Source organism: Miscanthus floridulus, chromosome 13 (assembly GCF_019320115.1).
Source record: "Miscanthus floridulus cultivar M001 chromosome 13, ASM1932011v1, whole genome shotgun sequence".
Lineage (NCBI taxonomy): Eukaryota > Viridiplantae > Streptophyta > Magnoliopsida > Poales > Poaceae > Miscanthus > Miscanthus floridulus.
The window spans coordinates 27,504,351-27,523,668 of NC_089592.1; the positions used below are offsets into that span (position 1 = coordinate 27,504,351).

The window sequence follows — 19,318 nt, forward strand, 5'->3', positions numbered from 1 at the left end:
TATTAACATTGTTTATCACCAATGAATTTAAGATTATTGACCACCATATGACACTATGAAAATCGAATCAAGGACATCTAAATGAACACCACATATAATCAATCTTGTATCCCTTTGGTTTAGGGAATACACACAAAGTCGATTGTACCAAATTTGACTTAACTAGTTTAAGCCATTATTGACTTAAGCAATACACAATATGTGTTGCGATTTTATGTATGAGGGTTGGGTATGTGAACTCCTCCTTGGAAGCTTCACAAGTACACCAAATCAAGTGATCATATAAATATATGCAGTCACTACATCTATCAACTATCAACTACAATCATAGATGTTTTTGTACTGCCAGTCAAAAGATAGTATCGGGAATTTATAACTTACTATGGAGAATAATTTGCATTGAAAATCAATGCCTAGGCTTTGCGTAAACCCCTTGTGCTACTAGTCTTGCTTTGATCTCGCCACCACATTGTTCTCAATCCATTCTAGGACGAAAACACTTTTGTACCCACAGTAAAGGTACCATGAGGCGTTGGCATCATAGCTCAAAACACCTCTTTTCTAGTGAGCAAGACTATCCCTACATGTATTACATCACTCAATAAGTTCCAGTAAGAGTGAGCAAATCACTCTGCCATGGTCTTATTGACCGGATAACTTGGAATGTTGTATATAGTTTATTAAGAGAAGTATGTGTCGACACATGTAGTCTTTCTATGATATAATTCTCCTATTATCAAAACTCAAAGTACCCTGAATGACTCATTGTGATTTCTTGAAACGAGAGTCAGGGCTTTTCGATATCCCAGCATCATTATTTAGGTGCACCTCTGAGTTTGATTTGTGGATGACATCCATCCACCAGGTAATAACCAATATTTACTCACAAGGTGTCATCAACCATAGGTTGACCTGCATTTACTTCTTTTAGAAGAAAACCTTCTATTGCTAGCAAGAATAATCCTGCTTTATGGCCATACTTCTCCCCCTCTTATTTACAATTGGGAGTTGAGTGGGTTTACTTGGTGAAAGGTCCTAATATGGTTAGAGGAGGTGAATAGCCTATTTAAAACTTCTACAAAACACTAGAGCAAATTGGTTAGTAACACAAATGGCGCAATACAATTTTGCTCTAACTCTACAAGGGTTGCAAGCCACCTATCCAACAATTCTAGTTACTGTAATCACTAGGCACACAATTTGATAAGTCGCTGCTCACAAAGAGCTCTCACACTTGCTACACTAAAGAGCTCCACTAGATGAACTTAAGCTATAAAGCAAGCTCTCAATTCTAGCTACACTAAAGAGCTTGCTATAACTAGTTTGCGGGAATGTAAATGAGTGAGTAGGGTGATTATACCACTGTATAGAGGAGTGAACCAATAACAAGATGAATACCAATTCAATCACCGGAAGAATACCAAAGGGCAAGAGACAACCAATTTTTCTCCCGAGGTTTACATGCTTGTTAGCACGCTAGTCCCCATTGTGTCAACCAACACTTGGTGGCTCGGCGGCATACCTAGCCCACCACAAGAGACGCCGCAAGAACCTACTCACAAATGAGGTAACTCAATGACACGAGCAATTTACTAGAGCTACCTTGTGGCTCTTCGCCGGGGAAGGTGCAAGACCCCACACAATCACTGAAGCCAGCCACGAACAATCACCAACACATGCCAAAGCTTCTCCGCTGCTCCAAACCATCTAGGTGGTAGCAATAACCAAGAGAAACATGAAATCTGTGGCCACAATGATCCCCAAGTGCCACTAGATGCAATCACTCAAGCAAATGTACTAGGAATCACTCCCAATCTCACTATGATGATGATGAATCAATGGTGGAGATGAGTGGGAAGTGTTTGCTTAGGCTCACAAGGATGTCAAGTATGTCAAAGTGCCAAGAGAGTTGTCGTGGAGCCGGCCAAACACTATTTATAGACATCCCCAATCGAATAGAGCCATTAGGGCCAAGGGAGGCCGTTCTACGTACTGATCGGACGCGCTAGTCGAGTTGATCGGACATGCGTGAGCCAGCGTCTGGTCGTGGATCTGTTGCCATGTGTGCACGCTTTGAAACCTGCGCATTGATCTTCGATGGCCGAAAACGGTCAGTTTAGTTAGTCAAGTGACGATTGGATTCGCTGCTTTTGCCACCTGACGCACAAGCCCTCAGTGCCTGGTCATTTCTAGAGAGATTCCAAAGCCATTTTAAACTGACCAGACGTGTGAGGTCAGAGATGACCTGACACGCTTGTGCGTGCGGCCGTCTTTCTTCTTCTCTCCGTGCTCCTGCGAAGCCAACGTCACCGTACGTCAGCGTGACCTGACTCGCGCCCTGCACATCTGATCACGCTCGATCGCCAGCAGGCACCGGCATCCAACAAGTGACCAGACGCACAGGAGGCAGCATTCGGTTGCTCCTCAGACCTCTCGGCTAGCTATGTCGCGTTGCTAATAAATGACCGGACGCGCCTGGGGTGAGTTCGGTCACCCTACGGCCAGCATCCGATCGTGGACCTTCTCCTCTTTTTCTTTTTCTAAGTCCACAACCGCTTTACCCTTGCTTCCAACTTGCTGATCACAAAGTATAGAACTTGTGTGCATGTGTGTTAACATTTTTCAAAGCATTTTACATGGGTCAAGATTAGCACACTAGGTTCCAAAATGCATATGCAAGAATCATATCACCTAGTGGCATTTGATAAATCGTTTAGCCAAAGATTTTTCCCTCTTTATAGTACGGCTATCGATCCTAAGTCACTCACACCCTGTATGGTGTTTTGAGTGAAAAACAAAATTGGCCCCTATAATTATACCTTTGCCTTGAGCCTGTTTTTGTTTTTCTCTTTCTTCTTTTCCAAATGTGAAGCACTTGATCATCTCTTTTGTTTCCATCACCATCGTCATGGCCATCATCTAGCTTCACCACTTGGATTGGACCACCTTGTCTAAATCACACACTTAGATCAAAGATTAGTCCTATGCTTTATCAATTAACCAAAACCAAACTAGGGCTTTCAATCTCCCCCTTCTTGGTAATTGATGATAACCTATTTACAAAGATATTCAATAAAATCTTTTGGATTCATGTTGCTTGCCCAAGCATATTACCATGTGTAAAGATTATGGACAAGTTTCATCAACCCAATTTGGTCGTATTAGCTCCCCCTACATATGTGCTAAGAGTTTGAATTTAAAAGCTTGCACATATGCATGGATTAGAAGTTTGGGAGGGTAATAGCGACAAAATGATGCTAAGGGGTAAAGAATGGACCTTTGAAGCGTGATACCAATCGGAGTTGCCATTTAAACACCATCCTTAGCACCATGATTTGCTAGATATCACTTGTAAAGCAAAGACAAACTAGATATCTCGTGAGATCAACATTAGAAGCAAGGCTCTGGTTCCACTTGTATAAGATTAAGTTATATCTAGCTATCCTATGCATGCTAGTTTTTCATTTCATCAATCATTTTCTACGATCTAGCAAACACCACACAAGCATGGATAAAAAAACTTGTGCCATGCAAGCAAACATATGTAAATGCACGTACAAATGCAACATACAAGTTTATGAGCTTGTTCCCCTACTTGTGTGCTTCAAAAATTTAATTGATTCCGCCAAAATGTTTGAAAGTGCACAACAACTACCGGCCAAAATGTATTCCGCTTCGATGGTTGAAAGTGCTACACTATTTTGCTTCTTTGATGACCAAGACACAAGTGATCTTCCTAATAGTTGACATGTGCCCGATGCGCTCTTTCTCTCAACTTTACATCCCGTGTAATCAAAGTACGAATATCCAATCAAGTGAAATATTGCTCCTTTGGGATAACACAATCCAACATTTTGTGTATGCTTCAAGTATTCAATATTCTTTTAGTTGCCTTCAAATGGCTTTGTATTGGTGAGGCTTAGAATCTAGCACACATGCATACACTAAACATCACATCAGGCCTTGATGCGGTGACATAGAGTAGGCTTCCAATCACAGACCGATACATCTTTTGATCCACCATGTTGCCACTAGCATCATTATCCAAATTTTCATTTGTCCCCATTGGTGTACTAATGGCTTTAGCATCATCCATGCCAAACTTCTTGAGCATATCTTTGAAGTACTTGCCTTGACTCATAAATGTGCCACCCTTTAATTGCTTGATTTGTAGACCAAGGAAGTAACTAAGCTCTCCAATCATGAATATCTTAAACTCACTTGCCATCATCTTTCCAAACTCCTCACAAAAATCTTGATTAGTTGATCCAAATATGATATCATCAACATAGATTTACAATACAAATAAGTCATTGCCTAGCTTCTTGGTGAAGAGAGTGGTGTCAACTTTTCCCATCTTGAATCCCTTAGAGAGTAGGAAATCCCTCAATCTCTCATACCTGCTCTTGGTGCTTGCTTCAAACCATACAAAGTCTTTCTCAACTTGTAGATATAGTTGTGTTTCTTCTCATCTTTAAAACCAGGCGGACGCGGAGGCGCACGGCGGCACGGAGCTCATTAAGCGTAACAAACTCCCGCATGGCCACCACCGTGGGACCGCCACGCTCCAGCAGCACGGCGCCATCATTGGCCGAGGCGGATGCGGCGGCGCGGCACTGGAGGTGCGGCACAGCGACGTGGTCCCATGGGCCCCAGAGCTGGGCGGCCGGAGGAGGCACGGGCGGGAGCAGCCGCGACGCCCACGCCATCGGTGGTTGTTGGTTTGATTCTGGTGGTTGGGAAGCGGAGGCGTTTCCGTCACAGCTGCCGGACTGGCTTGGCTTATGTTAACTGTCACTGCGTCGTGCACATCTGCTGCTGCAGCAGCTTTGCCCGGCGAAATTAGTCACAAAATTATTGAACTCCAGTTTTGTGTTTCAGAACCCGTTTGGAACAAAAGAATCAGTTCAACTTAAATTTCACAAAAAACATATGGAGACAAAAAAAATTCTCCGGTTCCAGACAGACCTTTAGAGCATTTTCAAGAGTTCCCAATAAAAACTCCCGATCTAGGATTTTTTTGTAAGAATAGAAAAAATAATCTCCAAAAGTTTTCAATCTTTTGGCACTTGAAAAAAATCACCAAACGCGCACATATAACCGCGCGTCTTTCACACGCATATCGATCTGCCAATCTAAGGTTAAAGGGCGTGAGAAAGAATAAAATATAGAAAAAGGTTCCGGATGCAAATGTACAAGAGATTAAGAATATATAAAAGTGGTTTGTATAATTTAGAAAATAGTATTGGATTCTTGATGTAAATATGATCTTATTTATTCCTTCAAATACTTTTTCGTAGTTGGAAAACTATATGATTTTGGCAATAAATTCTTAGGAACTCTTGGCATCTCCAAGAGTACCCAGTCCCAATATAGGATTTTTAGCTAGAATGGAAAACCCCCATCACATCCACCACCAATCACTCCGCGCTTGGAAAAACACGCATCTACCACGCGCGTATCCGTTGGTCAATCTAAAGGTGGAAGGGCGTGGAAAAGAGTAAAGAGTAGGAAATGGATCATGATGCAAATATAAAAGAATATATAAAAGTGGTGAGGATAATTTATAAATAGTATATGATTTCTAATGTAAATTGTCTTCTATATTTTAGGAGTGAATTATTGGAAACTGTTGGAGATGGTATTATTTATTCTTCCTAATAATTTTGATGAGTAGGAAAACTTCATGATTTTAGAAAAAAATTTGTTAGAAATTCTGGGAGATGCTCTTACTGTTCTACATTTTCAGGTCGTGGGCTCCAAATAAACCTCTTGACTAATTAAAAAATTATATTATAATTACCGATTTACCATAGACAAGCCCGGTCCTCTCAGTTTGGTGGCCTGGAGCAAACCTAAAAAGATGGGCCCTTTAATGTAGCTATAATAATAGTGATGTTTCTAATAAACACTTTAATACATCCAAAAATATTCTTATTAGACAAATTATATATATTATCTTAAAATTTTCTTCAAATATTTGCAAATGTGAAGTTTTTGATGCAGGCTTCGGTATCAATCTCATCTAACAATTTCTTCTCAATGCATAAAGTCGCCAAACCATTTAATCTGTCAAAAGACATTATGGACCTCGAATAGTTCATCAGTAATTCCAAAAAAAATATTTGCAAGTATTTTCCAAAACTATGTTTTGCTATATTCAATATTAAAATCAAAAGAGTACAGATTTAGGTCACACTACACTATAACTGCATGCCAGCTCTCTACAGGATTCCTAAATCCCATATCAGAATAGTCTCGAAGTCTTGTGCTCTAAAGACTAAAGATTGAGGACAAACACAAAATCAAAGCATTAATGATTAAACATATACGTCAAGCATTGGGCCCGGTCTTTGTTATAAAGGTCTGATCTCTATTTTTAATAAAGCTTCCTTCATCTAAAAAACTCGTGTTGAATATTACCTCCTCTTGGCGGGAGAGCCGGTAGGAGTTCACCTTCTTGACAGTGAAGAGGTGCGTGGTAACGAGCCTCCTAAGGTGACGCCAATGATCGCCATAGGGGAAGAAGGCAATATCAGATGACCCATACACGAGGGTATTGGAGATCTTGGAAGCCGGCCGCGAGGCGAAGGCGTGGTCATGTGTTTGCATGATCAGCCGAGCCGCGCGCGAGGACGACACAACGAGGTTTGGGACGGTGCCGAAGCGGAGGAGCATGAGGCCGCCGTGCTTTGCGGCCAGGCCGCGGAGCGAGACGTGCGGGAGGTCGCCGACGAGGTGCAGGTGGCCTATGATGGGCAGGCCAGGAGGCGAAGGAGGCGGGATATGCTTCGGTCGTCGCTGCTGTTTTTCGTTGCTGCCACGACGGCTTCGGGAGGCGAGGTGCAGCAGTAGCATTAGGACGAGAGGGACGAGCAGTAGTAGCCGTTGCGCTAGAGATGCTCGCAGGAGCTGGTATACTACATTCACATGACCCATGGTTACGTTCCTAGCACCAAATTGTTCTGGTTTAGTACTAGATTCGATCTGGTGTTTCTGGCTAAAAAGGATAGCCTTGGGCTGCTATATATAGAACTGCGTGGGTGCTTTTACATTTGCATGCCATGCTCTCTTTTGCTGGCCATCGTTTTCCTTGAACATGGCAGCATGAATGATTAAGCTGATTACAACCGTTCGTTTTCGAGAAAGAGTTCCAGAGATTAAACTAAGTTCTTGCTCTTGCACGTGATGAACATATTCTTCCTCCCAGTATCAACCGTTACATGATCCAGTGTCATCGCATTGAAATTAGAACACCAAATCAATAACTTTAATCAAAGTCATCACGAAAAATGGCTACAAACCATAAAAAAACGCAGCCAAAAGAACTCACATTGCGATCCCGGGCATGTGTAGAAGATGCGCCCATGGTTAGGACCCTCCTTCTTCACCCTATACTCCAACACAGTCTTCTGCTTACACTTGCCGCACGCAATGAGAGAGAGGTCTGGCCTCAGTTGCGGAGACAAACCTGATGTGAGTCCTAAGACCCCAAAGCAGTTGCCATCTACTCTATACTCATTTTGATCGACTACTATAAATTTCACCATTTCTAAACCAACGAAATGAGCTATATATACTAGTAATGAAAGGTGGATACTAGTTTTGATGAACTACTATAAGCTTCTTTCATCTACACATGCAAACTATCAAGTGAGTTTGAGTTCAAATGCCGTATAAATCAGAAAAATCCATCATTATTCCCAATCTAAAAAACCACAAATTTCTTTATTTCTAAACCATGAAATGATCCATACTAGTACTGAAACAGGAGAGGATGCAGGTGCTAATTAACCTTTAGAACCCAAGAATTGATGGAGGAGTGAAGTCTTCACAAATCCCACAAGCGTGAACTCCTTCCACGAGCGAGCAACAGAGAGCAAGCGGAGAGCTTGAAATGGCTCGGGCTAGGAGAAGAAGGAGAAAGTATATAGCCTGGGTCCTGTAGTCCCGGTTGGTGGTTCAAACAGGAATTAAAGGTCACTTTATAGTCCTGGTTGAAGCCACCAACTGGGATTAAAGGTTGATTCCCGGCTAGTAGCTCTAACCAGGACTAGAGGATGACCTTTAGTCCCGGATGAAAGCACCAACTGGGGCTACAGGTCCCCTCCTGCAAAAGCCTGCGGACCTAGCCATTGGGCCAGGTACTTTAGTCCTGGTCGGTGGCTCCAACCGGGACTAATTCTCCCTTTAGTATTGGGCCTAAATCTAGCCGAGACTAAAGTCAAAGATGAAAGGTATGTTGTCTACTAGTGTGTGTAGGAATATTTTTAGTAGCCCAAGTTCGATGATCCTAGTGATGGCATTGGAGGCGTCCAAGCAGATCCTGATGGATGACACGTTTCCCGACCGGGTGGATGGTGGCACTGATTGGGCTCAAGTCCACACTGGTTCCTCGAGGCTAGGTAGTGCCAAGCAACACTGTGTTGTGGCTAGTCGAGCGTGTTGTGGAGTGTTTTCTCAATTGTGAGTAGTTATCAACCAAGAGGTCCAAGAGAGGTGAAATGCCTAGGCACACCACCGATTTAAACCACCAAAAGTAGCCGTTGTCAACTTTCTTTGTAGAAAACGCATGTCTAGTGCGTGATCACCAGAGGATCCCAATGGTCAAATTCCAAGAGCACAAAAACTAGTCTTTACCACTACTACAGGAATCAATTTGCGCAGCGTGGCCAAAATGGGCTCCGTGGCGGGCACCTCTTTTGCCCGCCACGGTTAACCGGTGGCCGGCCACTGAGGCGCCCGCTGCGGGAAAAGGGTTTACCGCAGCAGGCCACCTTACTTGCCCGCCGTAGTAAATCGTTATTTACTGCTCTTGTGTAGTAGTATACATCAATGATTACTTTGGTGAGAACTGCGGAGTGACACTCCATGCACATTCTTGTGCAACCACCAGATGGTTCCCTTGACCACAAGAAACTAAAGATGAGATTTTTGGCGCTCCCAGGTCTCTCTGGTGAGTTGCTCCAGTGCTCACCAAGCACTTTTGGTGCCATCATATGAAAAGCTCATGCGTTTTAGTTGGCACTGCTCCAAAACTCTAGGGCTACCTTTCCGGTGAGCACCGGAAGTTAACTTGATCGCCCAGATGCTTGAACCAACAAGCAGGCACTAAGAAACTCTCTAGTACACCAACTTTAGTGACCACCAGAGGTTTCCGATGAGTACAGAAATGCCTCATCAAGTGCAGCCCTCAAACCATTTTTCAATTGTGCTAACTCCCAACTATGTCCCACCGAGACATCAACAACTTTAGCATTGAGTTAGCACTTTCAAAACATTTCTTAAAGCATGTCTCTTGCTTCTTCACCACGTCACTAGATCTAACGCATATGCAAGGTTAGTCCTCACCTAGTGGAACTAGATAACTATAATAGATTTAGAGACCCCCCCCCCCCCCTCTTAATATATAGTACATCTAACTATCCTAACCGAGCCATGTACTCTATTGCACCTTAGCTGGCGACAGCAAAACCATGTATGATATACCTTTGGCTTTGAGTTTTTGCTCTCCACACTACTATAGAATAGTACTTCACTGCCGGCTTCATCACTGCCAGAATTAGGACAATCGGCTGCGTTGACCCTTCACTGCCGGTTCTTCACTCTGAAAACCAGAAATTGATTTGGGATGTGACCGAACTGGTAGTGATGACAACTATCACTGTCGGTTTGTGGCTTGCACCAACGGTGTTTTGGCGGTCACTTATCACTATAGGTTCAAGCCAAGAGCCGATAGTGATTGGGCTCTATCACTATCGGTTCTAGCCAAGAACCCACAGTGATAAGCCTACAGCACAAAAAGGTTGCAGTCATTCTCTCTTTCCTCCTCTCTTCTATCCTGAGAACAGAGACGCGCGTTTGGGCCCTTTCCTCCATTGTTGCGGCTGCTCTTCACCATGAAGCTAGCGCTTGGATTTTGAAAAATAGCTTGATCTTTTTGCTTTAAGGTTAGTAACAAACATCCACTCCTTTGATTTTGTTGCCTAATTAGCTTCGTTTTGATGGCTACATTACTTGATTCTCATTCTAGTTCTTTCTCCATTCTAGAGAGCACTTTCACAATTGGACATTTGTGCAAGGCTCAAATTGTGGTGAATCCATCATCCAAAAGGTTGGTGTTTATGAACACATTTAAATTCCTAGCTAATTATTCCATGGTGGTCAAGATCATCATTGTTAGTATGTGATGCTATAATTAGTTGTTAGAAGTAGAGTAGATTTTTTTATAATTTGTTGAGAAAATTAATCTATGTGTCATATAACAACGCATTGTTTAGAGCTACATTGTTGTTCATGATCATGTCTCTAATTTTAGATTTTTTCTTTTAAAATTAGTGTCTCCATTTTTATGTGGCATGAAGTAAAATAATTGTTCTTCAATATTGTGCAATAATTTTTTTATGGGGTTACATTTTTCAATTTATATGGGTATTGTTTGGAGCTACATTGTTGTTCATGATCATGTCTCCAATTTTAGTCTTTTTTAAAAATAAGTGTCTCCATTTTTATGTGGCATGGAGTAGAATAGTTGTTCTTCATTATTGTGCAATAATTGTTTTTTACTACGATTTTCAATTTATAGGGTCGGGGCTACCAATTTCAATTTTTCAATAATTAGTTTACAATAATATTTTCCAAAAATGGTACTTTCGAGCTACAATTGTTGTTCATGAAGCTCGATTTCTTATTAATTCTTTGTAATTACTGTCTCAATATTTTTTTTTGCAGAGATGGATCGAGAGTGGATGCATTTGTCCCGAACGGACAAACGGTACATGCATGACATCAGCTAGTTTATCACCGATGCCAAAGCCCATGCTGAAAATGGGAACCCTATTTTCTGTCCATGCAAAGATTGCAAGAATTAAAGGAACTTTCGTCAAATTGAGTCTATACGATCGCACTTGATTACCAGAGGGTTCATGCCAAACTATACGATATAGACTATGCATGGTGAGGTTGGTGTGAATGTTCCGTAGGAAAACAATGATGATGTGGATATGCCTGATGTAGCCATCCACGATGCTGACGAGGAACTCGGTGTCAACACGGAACCTATGGCCACAGTTAATAATGTGTTTAGGAACACGCTAGCTGACGACACCGAGAATAACGATGGCATTTCTCAGCTGCTACATAATGCAGAGACCAGATGTCTTAGTGAAAGATAGCTGAGAAAGCTAGAGAAAATGAGACAAGATGGAAAAACACCATTGTATAAGAATTGTCCAATGAGCAAACTGGAAGCCGACATCATGCTGTTAGAGTTCAAATCGACAAACGGATTGAGCGATAAATACTTCGATCAGTTGTTAGGTATAATAAGGAAAATGCTCTCAGAAAAAAATGAGTTGCCAGAAAAGACATACTTGGCCAAGCAAATGATCTGCCCCATCGGTCTCGTGGTTGAAAAAAATCCAAGCGTGTTCTAATGATTGCATATTGTACCGTGGAGAAAAATACAAAGACTTAAACAAATGCCCCAAGTGTGAAGCTCCACAGTACAAGGAAGGACCATCAAATGAGGGTACTAAGACCAGAGGAGGTCCTGTAAAGGTCGTTTGGTATTTCCCTATAGGTCCCCGGGTGCATAGGCTGTTTGCATGTGCAAAGTCAGCCAAGCTGTTGTGCTGGCATGGTGAAGAACGTAAGAAAGATACAATAATGAGGCACCCCATTGATGGGCATGACTGGAGGACTGTCAATACTATGTTCTATAAGGACATCGGTGGAGAGGTAAGGCACCTTTGGTTTGCTTTGAGCACAGATGGGATGAATCTTTTCGACCAGATTAGAAGCAATCATAGCACTTGGCCAGTGACGCTCTATATATACAACCTTCCACCTTGGTTCTGTATGAAGCGCTCGTACATCCAGATGTCACTACTGATCCAAGGGCCAAGACAACCTGGGATGACATCAATGTGTTTCTAGAACCAGTGATCGATGAACCAGTGGAGATGTTTAAAAAGAGTGTGCCGGATGTTTGGGACGAGTACAAAAAGGAACATATCACGATCAAGGGAGTACTTATCGCTACAATCACCGACCTGTTAGGTCAAGGTTCATTGTCCTGAGAGAAGACAAAAGGCTATACTGGATGTGTCGAGTGCTTGGACGACATCGATGCGGTAAATCTACCAAATAACTCAAAGATAGTTTATATGGGACACCGTAGGTTCCTACCTAAGGACCACCCTTACCGCAGGAACAGAAAAGATTTCAACGGTACTATTGAGAAATGCTTAGCTCCAAAATATCGAGACGGACCTACGATACTTCGAGAACTCAACAAACTGGAGGTTATCCTTGGGAAGGGGGACAATATAGTAGCAGCACCTGATGGGAGCGTTTGGAAGAAAAAATCTGTTTTCTAGAAACTACCTTACTGGTCATTTTTTAGTATACGCCACTGTCTTGATCCCATTCACATCACTAAAAATGTGTGCGCTAACACGCTTAACACCTTGGATGGACACCGGGGGACATCAAAGGTTTCACTAGCCACACGCCTGGACATGCAACACTTGGGAATCAGGAAGGAGCTGCATCCCGTGGAGCTAGAGAATGGTCAGTTCGAACTTCCGGTTGCGTCATGGACATTGAAGAAGGAAGAAAAGCGTGCGCTTATTTCTTTCTTCAATGAACTCAAAGTCCCAACGGGCTACTGTGCGAACCCGAAGAGGCTAGTGAATATGTGACAACTCAAGTTCAACTACGGCCCTATGATGGCCCATGACTATCATGTCATTATGACTCAGCTGCTCCCTGTTGTTCTGCATGGTATACTCCCCCCAAAGGTTCGTGCCCCAATCATAAAGCTATGCTCGTTCTTCACCGTGATCTCGAAAAAGTTCATTGATGTGTCCACACTAGAGCAGCTGCAACGGGACATAGCCGAGACTCTCGTTAGGCTTGAGATGCATTTTCCGCCGACTTACTTTGATATCTCATTGCATCTGCTCATTCATCTTGTTGATCAAATTAGAGCTCTTGGCCCAATATACCTACATCAGATGTTCTCTTTTGAAAGATTGATGAAAGTTTTTAGGTGGTATGTTAGGAACAGATTCAGGTCAGAAGGGGGCATAGTTGAAGGATGGTCAACGGAGGAGGTCATTGAGTTCTGCACATATTATCTGAATATCAAAAGGGTCGGAGTTCTAAAATCTCGTCATGAGGGAAGACTACGTGGCAAAGGAACGATCGGGGAGAAATCGGTTACAGTAGACAACCCTGTTTCTTTCAGACAGGCATAGTTCGCTGTTCTCCAGCAAGCCGAGGGTGTGATGCCATACATTGACAAGCACAGGCAATCGCTGCAAACTTTATATCCGAGCAGGTCACAGGCTTGGCTGGATAAAAAAACATAAGGAGGAATTGGTCAACTGGTTGCGACGCCACTTGCTTGGAATAAAGTTGGGTAATCAACAGGATGTCTTTGCCAAGGGACCTTCGAGTACATATCTTAAGTACTAAGGGTATGAGATCAATAGATTCATATTTTACATAAAAAATCAAGATGGAAAGAGCACATATCAAAATTGTGGCGTTCGTTTTGATGCTCACGACAAAAACGGCAACATGCAGGCGATATACTATATTTTCATATAGGAGATATGGGAGCTAGCCTACGATCCGTTGAAGGCAGCTCTTTTTCGCTGCCAGTTGGTCCGGCTCAAGAAAATCAACACTGACAGCGATGGGTTCACTACCATTGTAATTATAGTTAAAAGTATTGTAAATGCATGAGAAAAATCAGAAGCCAGAAGTGGCCAAAAAAAACTCAGTTGTTGCCTAGACAGATAAAAAAAGATTATAACACATTCAACAAATTTCCCACACAAGAACTGCTACCACCAGAGACCAAATTTTTTTCTCTATTTTCTCCGTCAGTCAACTAAAATTTAGAGCAATCTTGGAAAAATGGGAGCAGCGCAGTAGACAACTATCGTGTTGAGGTCGATGCGTACGATGTTATCATCGTATCAGAATAATATCCGCACCATTGATGCTATGTGGTGTTTGGTTTCTACAGGGCGTCTAAAATTTCTGTCACATCGAATGTTTGACACATGTATAGAGTATTAAATATAGACTAATTACGAAATTAATTGCATAACTTGCGACTAATTTGCGAGATGAAACTTTTAAGCCTAATTAATCCATGATTTGATAACGTGGTGTTACCGTAAACATGTGCTAATGACAGATTAATTGGGCTTAAAAAATTCATCTAAAAAATTAGCCTCCATCTATGTAATTGGTTTTGTAATTAATCTATATTTAATACTCTTTATTAGTATCTAAATATTTGATATGACATGAATTTTAGGAGGGACTAACCAAACACCTTAGGCCTGACTTAAAACTTGCTGTCCCACTCAGAGCCACAGTGACAGGTCCGTGTTTTCCAGGCATGCTCCATATAATAGCCAAAGCGGAGCATAGATTCTATAAAGTTCCTGTCAGTATCATTAACGCTTGATATTTACGTTAACTTCCGCTTCAGGTTTCGTTCATAGTCCACACATATTTGTATTTTTTTCTACGATCATAGTACACACTCATTCGGTCTTCGCTATGAACATACGTGCACACACTCATTCGTATGAGCAACTCGATATTTTGATAAAGCCACGACAAATACCTCGTTATTGACAGGCACCATAAATAATGTCATATTAAAACGAATTAAAGAAAATACAAGCACTTGCGTTAAGTTGATGTGTTTTGAACTCCGTTGGATACACTACTGCAGATATCATTTGTATGGCGGCTAAAGACCATTTTGTAGGAGCAGTTTGGCTAGCCGCCCCTACCAAACCGTCTTTACAAATTATTTATTTGTAGGGATGGTTCCCAGACCGTCTCTACAAATCGATTTGTAGGGGCGGCTGGTACTACAGCCGCCCCTTACCAGCCGCCCCTACAACGGCTATAGTATTCCCGCATTTGCATTGTGAGTGACTGATCAACGTTCCGAACCGCGTTCGCTCAACGTTCCACCGAATGCCCCGCGACCAACGTTCCGAACCGCGTTCGCTCAAGAGTATTATATAAACTACAAGCACGAGAGTATTATATAAACTACAATTGCAAGTCAAATTCACAAGAATATATACAATCCATCATTAAATAGACATAATTCATAAGGTAAAACCAATGTCAAATTCCATACATATTGTTATCAACGGCCTAGAGCTAGCCTTTTGGTCTCACGAAGGTGTTGGTACCAAGGATTTCTACCTAAGTCAGACTCTCGGTCATGGTAGGTGTCTTTGACGTATACAATCTAGTCAATATGAAGTTGCAAAGGTCGCCGACGAGCTCTAAGAGTTGGTCATCCTTGTATGGGTCTCTTTTTATTTCTTTCTCTTCTTTCCACTACAAGAGAACAAGTTTCGGTTTAGTATTTCATACCATGTATGAAGTTTTTATACTACGGGTGAAGAGGTTCAAACTTACCCTTAAGGGGTGTCTCCTATAGGCACCGGTGTTACTCATCATAGAACATACATAGTATCCACAATGTACACTCCTAGGCTTCTGCTTGGGGCACTGTGTGTTTTGCATATGAAAAATATTAAGTAATGCTTTTGACAGTCATGTAATAGAGTACTGAAGAAGTAAGTTACACTTACCGCACATAGCCAACTTTTCCTTCCTTGTTGGATCATACCTTCCGTGATGTTTAGTGACATAGAACCTAAATGTCATGTTCGAATTATTTTAGCAAATACAACTTGTTAGTATCCAAAAGTGAACGTTACAAGTATGTATACAAACATATAAGCTAATGAGGATTGTCGATATGTATACGTCTTGAGAATCGATATGAAGTCTTTGTATGTTATCGGGTCCCTATCTATTGAATCAAAGACCCATGCCATGCTCCTCCTGACATCAACGCCTATACAAATCCAGTGGTTGCTGCATGGATTTAATCATACAACTAGATAAGCCCTTTTGCATCGAATAAAATATATCGAACAAAGCTTTAAGTATAGAGTTGAACCTACTCGAAGTTGTATGGTAGCCATATAGTAGAGTGTTGTTGGAGAATTTTGAAAGCCAGGGCAATGTATGCCGCAACCTTAAGGGACTCTTCCCTTAGTTTCACTATACGGATGTGCTCTTTCTCCCGAAGAGTCTTTCCAGCAGCTAGCTCTTTGGCATCCAGTTTCCACTGTTTAGGGTAATAAAAATTTGTTTGTGCTATAGCTTGAGGGTCTATATACCCGGCTTTCACACTTGACATTTGTTTGACAATGTGCACTTGCATTCTACAAATAAAGGCGTGGGTTAGTTACAACAAAATTCAAAGATTACATTCATATCATATCGGGAGGACAAGGACTAAGCACCACGTGCGAATTAGATTCATCTCCATTGCTCCGAGGTGAAAGCATGTCTGCATGTCATTGAAGTCAAAGACAATTTTCCTAGTTGGGCTTCCAAATGTGCTGATGGGGAAGCATGCTTGTACGAGGTCTATGCTCGTTGGGAGAACACGCAAGTACCAATCATGGAACCTTCTCATTCCAAGTGGTAGGCGTTGGATGTCCCGGTTTGGCAGGAAGGGCTTGCCTCTTTCATATGTTTTCAGACAATCCTTTGACCATTTGATGGCATCAACATTTGGATACAGCTTTGCTGTTTGGTGGAGTTTGCTAGTGATGGCCTCCTCAGAACCCCGTGATGTGACTTTTTTAACTTGGTTCTCAGGATTGAACTAGTCATGGGAATACCACTTGTGCACCGAGGAGACGTCTCTCATCAGAACATAAACTGGTCTTATGGTGATTGGATGCTTCTTTCAAAGTTGCCATTTAGGCACGTCCTCATCTTCTTGTGCATCACCTTCTTCAGGAGGCACTCGTTGTTCATGTATTGGCTGTGTTTGTTGAGAAGATTGTGTCATCTCATCATGCACTTGCTCGGTACGAGATGGAGAAGATTGTGGTTTATCAGGCACATGCTCGCTTGGAGGCGGGGAAGAATGTGGCATCTCAGGAATATGGTGGTCACGAGACGGTGAAAATATCTCCTCGACCTCAACAACATGCTCCAAATTTGGGAGAGGGGGATACGGTGAAGAAGTAGTCAATATAATGTCCCATTTGTGCCAGAGGATGAACTGTCCCAAAACGTCTTCGAGTAACACCAGCCCCTCAGGAGTTACGTAGTCTATCCTCCACTGCATGAACTCAGGCTTCATGGCATGCACCTCGACCCTAGTGTAGTCCGATGGTACCTTATTATTGTGGTGTAAGCCACCGGAAGGATGTGCCACACCCGTTGCCACTTCCATCATAATGTTCTACCGGCCGCTGCGAAACACCAAGGTGTAACTAGTTGGTTTCCGTATGCGATCGACGAGGGTTGTGACTGCAGTGGAACCTTGGCTGCTAGAAACTTTCGTAGGGCTGCCAACTAATGCCAGTTCTCTCGGTGACGTCATTAATATCCGTGGCTCCGTAGACAGTCATTGCTCCTCCAGTGCCTTCGCAACTAGAGCCTTCACTTGGAGCTCAAAATTAGTCTCCAGTGTCTGCCATGTTTCTTGTATATGTGCCTGTCCTCTTCGAATCTTTGCTTCCAGGTCATCCTTTTCCCTAGCCCCTGGTGTGGCCTGTGTGCTCCTTGTTTCCTAAGCCCAGGCTAAGCTCGTCCCTCTCTCTAGAAGGATTGAATGAGCCCTTCTCCTTGTCTTCAGCATATTTCAGTATCCTTGATACTGCCTCTTGGGTCTCTGGCTTATCAAACTTAAGATTACCGTCGAATGATTCTGTACTCCTAGCATATATCCAATTCCTTGAGCGTACCTTCAAATTCATCACATCAATATTCCCAGCAGCTGCGGCCTCTTTGTCCATCTTCCTAAACTGCTCTTCCTTGGCATAGTAGCCACCGGGGCCTAGATGATGGTGGTATTTGTTCCTCTTCGCCAGCTCGGTGTTATGGGCACTAAGCTCTAATGCCTCCGGTGAAGTCTTCTGAGCCACGAGCTCCTCATATTAACTAGGAGTTATGTTACCGAACTCGTTAAAGGGAGTTAACCCCTTTTGGATATACTTCGTGTTGAGCTCCGACCTCCAACGTCGAAATGACTCTCCCATCATCCTGATAGCATTTTTTTACCAATTCGTGCTTACCCTCCGAAAATCTAAAATTGACCTTCAGCTGCCTATCCCATAGTGCATTCTTTATGTTCTCTGGTACCTCTTTCCAGTTAGAAAGTGCTAGGTTCAATATATCTCTTACTAGGGCCCCGATCGTATTATGGAATTGTCCTCTTAATTCCTTCAGCTCAAGGATCTCCCCTGTTGGCCTGACCTCCGTTATCACATAGCATGCCTTATCCGGATATTGATTTGCTTTTCTATCCCCTCGTTTCCTCTTAGGCTTGGTAGTCGTGGTTGGGTCTTAAGGTTGTGGAGCAGAGGCCTCAATGTCCGTCTCTGTGGCTGTTGCCTCTGCTCTCCTTTCCTCTACTCTGTCTTGTCCAGCGAGATGCTGCGAACGTCGACGTTGTCTTTTCCGAGTTTCAGGAGGGACTTGTATATACGACAGGTCAAAGTGTTAGCAAAGATAACATAGCCAAGGGTTTAGAAAAATTTACAAGCTAAAGCTTTATCCCTACCTCCTCGTTTAGGTCAAAATCCTTGTCTAAATCTTCCTTTGTTGGCCTCCTTCTGGCTTCACGTGGGAAAGGATCCTCAGGACTTACATATCCCTCTTCTGAGTCATCATCATCATTATCCTCATCTTCTTCGCCTTCAGCAGCCTCTCCTGCTCTTCCTTCTGCTCCCCATTCCTCCTCGTCATACTACTCCTGAGTAAGCATCACTTCTAGATCATTTTCTAACTCGTTATTGAACAGCTCCTGAGTAAGCTAGTCCTCTAGTGCTTGCTCCTCATAGGTTGGCTGCTCATCATGCTCGGGGCATCGGGCTACACTGTCTGGTGTCCGCGACATTATTTCACACTTTGTTCTAATAGATGCAAGAAAGTGTGCTTTAGGTACGTGAGAAGGTATAAGAAATAAAAAAGGTCTATAAACCAAAGTAGTCCTATAAAACAACAATATATCAAAAAATGAGTAGTAGCAGTAGTAGAGGCCTCAGAAACATGTCAATCATCATTTGATCATGAACTTGGAGCATCAAGTCATCATAACAGAGAAGAGAGAAGGTAATGTAGGGGCGGCTGCTAATGATGCCAAGTTCCTCAGAAGTTCTTGATCATCAGCTCATATTCCATATAATGTATGGACTTAGACAATTTCATCATCGGCAAAACAAAGGAGAGG

General features: G+C 42.5%; 1 protein-coding gene across 1 annotated transcript; it reads right to left on the minus strand.

Annotated features, from left to right (window-relative positions):
- Positions 1 to 451: 451 nt before the first annotated feature.
- Positions 452 to 7,212, minus strand: LOC136501220 (indole-2-monooxygenase-like). Its single transcript, XM_066496720.1, has 2 exons — positions 6,424 to 7,212; positions 452 to 4,818 (listed from the first exon to the last, which is right to left on the minus strand). The coding sequence occupies exons 1-2, from the start codon at positions 6,937 to 6,939 to the stop codon at positions 4,795 to 4,797; spliced, it is 540 nt and encodes a 179-aa protein (XP_066352817.1). The 5' UTR covers positions 6,940 to 7,212; the 3' UTR covers positions 452 to 4,794.
- Positions 7,213 to 19,318: the final 12,106 nt, after the last annotated feature.

Coding starts and splice junctions, on each gene's coding strand:
- LOC136501220 (XM_066496720.1), bottom strand. CDS start 6,939: ATGGGTCATGTGAATGTAGTATACCAGCTCCTGCGAGCATCTCTAGCG. Junction 4,819..6,423: donor GGCTCTCCCGCCAAGAGGAG/GTAATATTCAAC, acceptor AAGCTGCTGCAG/CAGCAGATGTGCACGACGCA.